At 45.6% G+C, this 8,199-nt stretch overlaps 1 protein-coding gene across 1 annotated transcript; it reads left to right on the plus strand.

Annotated features, from left to right (window-relative positions):
• The first annotated feature begins 3,439 nt into the window (after positions 1-3,439).
• On the plus strand, positions 3,440-5,583 carry LOC124648226 (probable auxin efflux carrier component 3b). The gene is made up of 4 exons (XM_047188020.1): positions 3,440-4,785; positions 4,855-5,098; positions 5,182-5,258; positions 5,373-5,583. The coding sequence occupies exons 1-4, from the start codon at positions 3,440-3,442 to the stop codon at positions 5,440-5,442; spliced, it is 1,737 nt and encodes a 578-aa protein (XP_047043976.1). The 3' UTR covers positions 5,443-5,583.
• Positions 5,584-8,199: the final 2,616 nt, after the last annotated feature.

Consider the following 8,199-nt stretch of genomic DNA (forward strand, 5'->3'; position numbering starts at 1 on the left):
GCGAAGGTAAGAACATGATCGATCATGCCACCGCCCGTCTTTTGTCATGGAAACCTAGAACGGTGTTTTATTTCTTTTGGTATACTTCTCTACTTGCAAGAATTATTTGGCCATAGCCTTTAATTACTTTTTTAGCCTCTAGAATCTGATTTCTAGAAGAAAAAAAACTAAACATTCAATTATATATTATGCTCATAATGTAATGTTTTTTTTTTGCAAAATGCATGTGTCAAGAAGCTTTGTCCAACAAGCCATCATGGACACTAAAAATCATATGTACCGTGTTTCAAGTCATCTTGTTGTTTCATAAACCATTCTATTTTATTACCAACCACAAAGGCCACTTTATTACCTACGAACTTTCAACCCTTGGAAGAACAACACGCACATCTTTGTCCACCGGAGAACCAAGATATTTGTAATGCAAATGATCCCACAACAGATATACACATGACCTTGAGGGCTCTCTTTCAAGATATTTACATACACCATCATAGATATGGATCCACAAAAATACATTATATCACATCTAAACATACAAATTAATCCAATAAGGAATGTGATTGTTTTCTTTATGTTTTTAGATTGATGGAAGATTCAGTTGAACTAAAACGTATCCTTAAAATTGTCTCAAAACAAATAACACAACTTTATAGAAAGCAAATTAAAATTAAAATTTAGTGTATGTGTACTTTCATGGATTAAGGTAACCCCTACATATATAGCATCTTTAATCGTAGTGGCATATTCATGTGGCTAATTGTTCTGCGTAAAAAACCAATTATGATCTTATAAATAAGTCTTAAACAAGTAAAAATAATTGGTATAAATGAGTGAGGTCGAGGTAGAACCTGATCTCATGGACAAATTCATATGCGTTGATCACTTCCAAAAATTGCACTCGAGCTTGTCACTTCCAACTCATCATAAATCAAACACGAGAGAACTTGTTGCATAGTGGTTAGAATATTGGGGGAGTATATGAGCGGTAGAACGCAATGCCATGAGTCCTAAATAAGTTGGGATCATGTTGCCTTCAATTTACCATGACGTTCATAATCATGTTTGATTGGGTATTGTTTGAGGGACATTCTCTATGCAATAAAGAGAAGGTGGCTATGACATCATAACGGGATGGAGGAGATGGCCATGCAAGAAACACACTCGACCACATCGGTTTTTTGAGGAGATGGTGAAGAAGACGGCAGACCATTGACCAAAGGAACAAGAAGCAATCGGATCGTGAAAATAAGAGACGAGCTAGAGGCAAGGAGATAAGCTTCGACATGTAAATTGTGTGTGCTCCGCTGGGCCCAATAGTGTATTTCTCAATGCAAGAAAACATCTCCTAGAGTCCTAGGTCCTATCGTGTCATGTTGATGTGTGAAAGAGTCGTGGTGTATGTGTATAGTGTTTGTTTTGTCATTCCATCATGAACAAAATAAACATATAGAGCTCTTCTTCTATATAGCACATATTAAATAGTGAAATAATTGGAGTTTAGCTGATAAAATAGTTGTGGGAGAGACTCCATATCTCTTCCCCAACAAGTTTTCTCTGCAAGTTTAGTAGTACATAACATGCACAATCATATATTACACATGATTAGTGGTAGTGTATGAAGTGTGGGTCTATAAATTTTTGGTATCTTACCATTTCATGCATGCATATATCTATAATAATATCTCTATTATTATGATTTTAAATTCAATCGGAGTTAGTCACAACTCACACATGGGAAAAAAGGTATACATGGATATAGTGTTTGTAGCAAAAAATTATTGACATCATATGATGTTGTATTTCTATGCAACGATTTATGCAAAACTATTGATGAGTAAATCGGGAAAATATATCACCAACATGGTGAATACTAATTACAGGTGTCTGGCGTGCCACCGCGCAAGAATTCATGGTACGATTTAGACATAAAGCATTTTTTTTAGAGAAATTGCATAATTGAGGAAATAAAAAGAAGAAGACACCAAAGATGTCAAGTAGAAGACATAACGCTAAACCTCATATCAATATCCATTCAGACAATCTAGAACACTTAATAAAAAGATTTTCAAGAGTCTTGACAATATTTGCTCGAGATATGTAGCTTGCACGAGTTGACTTGCTACTTTCTGTTAACACGAGAATTATTCGATTGCAACTTCTTTGGTCGAGGCTGCAATCCTACATAATCTAGCTGCCCCATCTTGTGTTTTCATATATCTAAGCGAAAATTCACTTTAGAGCTTAGGCGATATAGAGTCCTTTAAAAAAAATTGAAACCATGATTTTAATTTTTTTTAAACAACATAAAATGTAGACGTAGATAAAGATGTATTCTACCAACATATAAAATCTCAACCCGAAATACATTATATTCTGGGCATAAAAATGACAAAAATTGAAGGTTCCAAATTTTGCAGTTTTCACCACTTTAGATGTCAGATTCTGCCACTTTTGTGCAGCCTAGAATATAAGGTACATATTTTTTTTCTTCACGTTGGCAGTGTTGCTACATCTACAATTTTGGCTCAGAATTTTTTTGAATTAAAAACGCCTTATTTCGAATTGTTAAAAACGGGCTCCATGTCGCACGTGCTCCAAACATCCGCACAGTAGTACTTTACTAACAAATTTAACACACTAAATGAAAAGTCTTGAACAAAGATGGACACATTGATACATGACCACAGTATCCTCTGTATATATTTTGGTAGATATGTATCAGTGAATGCTAATGCAGGGCGCACGAACCATATATGTTAAATAAACGATAATAATTAACGTGCTGAAAAGATTGCAAAACGTACCTTTTGTTGCATACCCTAGTTGCATATCGATCGGCCATATGTTCATTTTGAAAAGATTGCAAAACACAAATCTGACGGCCTACGCAGCAATAATGTACCAATGTCGTCTCAAAACTGAGGAGGTCAACTTCATGGTGTGATGTCGCTGCTGAGCCCGTACGTGTGTAAACTGACCGGACGGCCTCAAGGTAGGTAACTGAAGTGCGCGCGTTTCGGGTACGCGTACGGTGCACGTGTAGGCGGTGCATATATATATAAAGTTTCCTAATTTGCACGTTGGATAATTTCCGGCAAGATTTTGGAGCAAAATCTGCCGCGATCGTTTCCTGATTTGATATTGGATTGCGAAGGGGCTTGCCAATTTCACCAAAAAAAATAAAACCGTGCAAGCTAGCTAGCCCACGGTATTTGGCGGCCGGCGGTTGGGACGCCTATATAAAGGGAACGGCCGCAAACGCGCACGGACTCGTCGATCACATTCCCCCGAATCCAAGGAGCTCCTCCATCACTCGCGCTCGATCTGCATGCAACTGACTCCGCCCATCACCGCCGCCGATCGAGCTCCTCAGTCCTCTTTCCACTACGCGGTGGTGATCGAGTGATCCGTCGTCGTCTCCGTCCGGCAGGCAGCCATGATATCGTGGCACGACCTGTACACGGTGCTGGCGGCGGTGGTGCCGCTGTACGTGGCGATGATCCTCGCCTACGGCTCCGTGCGCTGGTGGGGCGTCATCACCCCGGACCAGTGCGCCGGCATCAACCGCTTCGTGGCCGTCTTCGCCGTCCCGCTCCTCTCCTTCAAGGTCATCTCCGGCAGCGACCTCTACGCCATGGACCTCCGCTTCGTCGCCGCCGACACGCTCCAGAAGCTCCTCATCCTCGCCGCGCTCGCCGTCTGGTCCCGCCTCCCGCTCTCCTTCCCCGCCGGCGGGCCCGGGCTCGACTGGTCCATCACGCTCTTCTCCTTCTCCACCCTCCCCAACACCCTCATCATGGGCATCCCGCTCCTCGTCGCCATGTACGGGGCGCACGCCGGGGACCTCATGGTGCAGCTCGTCGTGCTCCAGTGCATCATCTGGTACACGCTCCTGCTGTTCCTCTTCGAGTTCCGCGCCGCGCGGCTTCTCATCGCGGGGAGGTTCCCGGAGGCGGTCGCGGCGGTGCGCGTCGACCCGGACGTCGTCTCGCTCGACGGCAGCCAGGCGGAGGCGCGGGCCGAGGTGGCTCCCGACGGGAGCCTGCGCGTGTCCGTCGTGCGGCGGTCCACGGCGGCGTCGCTCTCCCGCCGGTCCGTCCTGTCGCCGCGCCCGTCGAACCTCACCGGCGTCGAGATCTACTCCGTCAGCTCGTCGCGGAACAACACGCCCAGGGGATCCAGCTTCACCCACGGCGACTTCTCAGCCACCACCGGCGGCGGCGGCGCCAGCGCGCTGATGCCGCCGGCGGTGCGCATGTCCAGCTTCGGCGCGGCGGACCTGTTCTCGCTCAACTCGTCCAGGCAGCACACGCCGAGGCCGTCCGCCAGCTTCGACGACTACAACGCGCCGCGGCCAAGGTCGGCGGCTGCCGTGACACCGGTCGACGACCCCAGGGACAACCTGCACATGTTCCAGTGGGGCTCCGGCGGCTCCGGCGCGTCGGAGGTCAGCGTCCTTCCCGTGTTCCGCAGCGGCGCCAGGGAGAGCGGCCGCCGGCTCGCCCCCTCCGACGTGCCGTCCACCAAACTGCCGGGCGGCCAGCGCGTCAAGTCCGACGCGGCCGGGCAGGAGGCGCTGGCAACGCTGGAATCCGGCACGACGGAAACGGATCAGGATCAGCCGTCAAAGGACGGCGGCGGCGGCGGGGAGAGCGGCGGCGCGATGCCGCCGGCGGGCGTGATGCTGCGGCTGATCCTGACAATGGTGTGGCGCCGGCTGATCCGGAACCCCAACACGTACGCCAGCGTCGTCGGCCTGACCTGGTCGCTCATCGAGTTCCGGTAACTGAGTATCTCCGTGGATCCTCGAACGATCTCACGGATCAATCAGCTGAAATCTCTTTACTGCAGGTTCCACATCACCATGCCGACCATCGTGGCCAACTCCATCTCCATCCTCTCCGACACGGGGCTGGGGATGGCCATGTTCAGCCTCGGACTGTTCATGGCGATGCAGCCCAAGATCATCGCCTGCGGCAACACCGTCGCGGCGACCACCATGGCCGTCCGCTTCCTCGCCGGCCCCGCCGTCATGGCTGTCGCCTCAGTCGCCGTCGGCCTCCGGGGAACGCTGCTGCGCATCGCCATTGTTCAGGTACGTACGTACGTACGTGTCGCCTGCCGTGCAGAGCGTGCCAAATCTTTTCTCACAATTTTACGTTACATGCTGCTACGTAGGCGGCTCTGCCACAGGGGATCGTGCCGTTCGTGTTCGCCAAGGAGTACAATCTCCATGCCGCCGTTCTTTGCACCGGGTAAGCCATTCACCAACCATGTGATTTTCTTTTTTCAGAATTAGAATGTGGCTCGATTTTTACAAATTAATTCTCATTTAACCTGATTATTTACTTATTTCCTTTCCACTACAGGGTCATATTCGGCATGCTCATAGCTCTTCCGATCGCCCTGGTCTACTACATAATTCTTGGGCTGCTATGAAGGATGACTGATCTAGTGATCTTGTAGATGGAATGTTCTCACATGCCGGAAATCAAATGTTCGTACATAATTTGTAGTCTTTTCATCATGTAAGACAGAGATGGAAAGAAACTTCAGCTGAAGATAGCATTTCTGAGCTTTTATTTACAGGAAAACAAACATTATGCTTAGAGATTATGTTGCCTGCCAAGACTCACCGGCGAGCAGTGGTTAAGCAACACGAAGAGCCGGGAGACTCCCACGACCGCTTAGTGGGCCCTGGCGCCTCGCGTCGTCCCGCAAAGTCCCAGCACACGTCCTGGCGGTTGCAAGGGCGTGCCACCTGACCTATACCTGATCAGGAAGGTGTTGGATTGCTTCGACTAGTCTCCTGCATGGTAGACACGTAAACATTAAATACGAGCCCGATCGGCTCTCAGGTTGCCCTGTGGATCGGCTCAAAGAGCCGATCGCCCCATGGTTCACGTTGGATTTACGATGACATGGGGATCCTGCTTGATCAGAACAAAGCTAAACCAATCTACGACAGTTTAGGGTTTTCACCGCATAACCGGAACATCCTACGCGTAGTTGGGCCTAGCAGATACGAAAGATGATGGAAACTATCCCTAAAAGAGGCCTAAAAACCAACATTAAGTCAATTCCCGGAACATCCCTTGTAGGAACGGTAAAACAACACCTAACGCACTACCGGATCATCCAACCCCAGCATAAGGCCTAATCATACAGATATTAAACTAATCATTGAAACTAGGAGCAACTATAACAGATTGGATCTACTAAGTAACGAACAAGCAAGGTGCTGCCCTTACACCTGAATAGGTGCAAGGACAGCTAGATATCGAGGGACGGCATTGCTAAGCAAATATGCATAAGAAAAGCGTCAATGCAAGCCCCAAAACATCTACGATAAATAGTGCTACTCGTCATCAACAACGCTTTAGCACGAGTAACACAAGGTAATCGAATAAACGAGTAACACGAGTAACACAAGGTAATATGACCATCCTCTACATTTTCAGTCACAAGATCTTTAACTATTGCAACAGCAGGTTCAACTTTTATTTGTTCTTCCGGTTCTATAGGTTTCTTTTCACTTTTATTAACCGCACTTTTTATAACAGAGTACTCCTTCATTTTAGCAGGGAAAGGAGTTTTTTCAATATAAGCTTCAGGAATAACACGATCAGCAGTTTCAACTACAACACATTTATTAATAGATGAATCAATTTTATCTTTATACGGTTCATGATACTTGTCAAAATTCTTCTTAGGCAATTCATAATGAGAAGCAAAAGCTTTATAAAGATTTGCAGCAACTTGAGAATCAAGACCATATGTAGCACTCATGTTACAAAATTTATCAGTATCCATAAAAGCTTCAATGCATTTATAATCATAAATTATACCTGATTCTCTATCCTTGTCGTTCTCCCATCCTTCAGTATTTTCTTGGATCCGATCAAGAAGGTCCCTTTTAAACTCTTCTTTGTTGCGTGTAAATGATCCAGAACAAGAAGTATCCAACAAGGTCTTGTCTTGAAAAGAAAGTCTTGCATAGAAATTATCAATAATAACATTACCAGGAAGCTCATGAATGGGGCATTTGAGCATTAAAGACTTCAATCTCCCCCAAGCTTGGGCAATACTTTCTCCATCATGAGGCCAAAAATTATATATGCGGTTCCGATCTTTGTGAATCTCACTCGGAGGATAGAACTTAGAATAAAACCGGGGCACAATATCATTCCATTCAAGAGAATCCCCATTATCCAGTAATTTATACCAATGCGCCGCTTTACCAGACAGCGATATAGAGAATAGTTTCTTTCTTACTTCATTCATAGCAATACCTGCACATTTGAATAACCCGCATAATTCATGTAGAAACAATAAATGATCACCAGGATGAACAGTTCCATCCCCTTCATAGCGGTTATCCATAACACGTTCAATAATTTTCATAGGTATTTTATATGGTATTACTTCCTCACACTGCGCCTCATCCACTACCGTTGCGGTAGTAGTAGATTTCCCAAATAGAAATTGAAGAGAAGATCTCTCCATAATGACTTATAGCAGCGAGCGAAATAAAATCAGCACAACGATAAAGGTTTTCCTTACCAATTCCACTTACCAATAGCGCTTCACTCCCCGGCAACGGCGCCGGAAAATAGTCTTGATGACCCACAAGTATAGGGGGTGTATCGTAGTATCTTCGATAAGTAAGAATGTCGATCCCAACGAGGAGCGAGAAGGTGTTGACAAGTAGTTTCGATGAAGGATTCACTGTAAATGCTCACAAACAAGTATTCGGGGGGTTTTGATGTTACAGATGAATAAAGTACGAGTAAGTAAAGTGCGAGAGAAATAATTGCAGCGAGTGGCCCAATCCTTTTTAGCGCAAAGGACAAGCCGGTTTGTTTACTTATAAAGACCAAACGTTCTTGAGGACACACGGGAATTTAGTCTAGTGCTTTCGCTTCATGTAGCTAAATAATCTTCATTGTTTTGATAAGTGTTGTGTGGGTGAACCTATGCTAATGTACCGCCCTTCCTAGGACTAATACATACTTGTGATTATACCCCTTGCAAGCATCCGCAACTACAAGAAAGTAATTAAGATAAATCTAACCACAGCCTTAAACTATGAGATCCTGCGATCCCTCCTGCATCGATATACTAACGGGGGTTTAGGTTTCTGTCACTCCGGCAACCCCGCAATTAGCAAACGAATACAAGATGCATTCCCCTAGG

This window comes from Lolium rigidum, chromosome 4, assembly GCF_022539505.1.
Source record: "Lolium rigidum isolate FL_2022 chromosome 4, APGP_CSIRO_Lrig_0.1, whole genome shotgun sequence".
Classification (NCBI taxonomy): Eukaryota; Viridiplantae; Streptophyta; class Magnoliopsida; order Poales; family Poaceae; genus Lolium; species Lolium rigidum.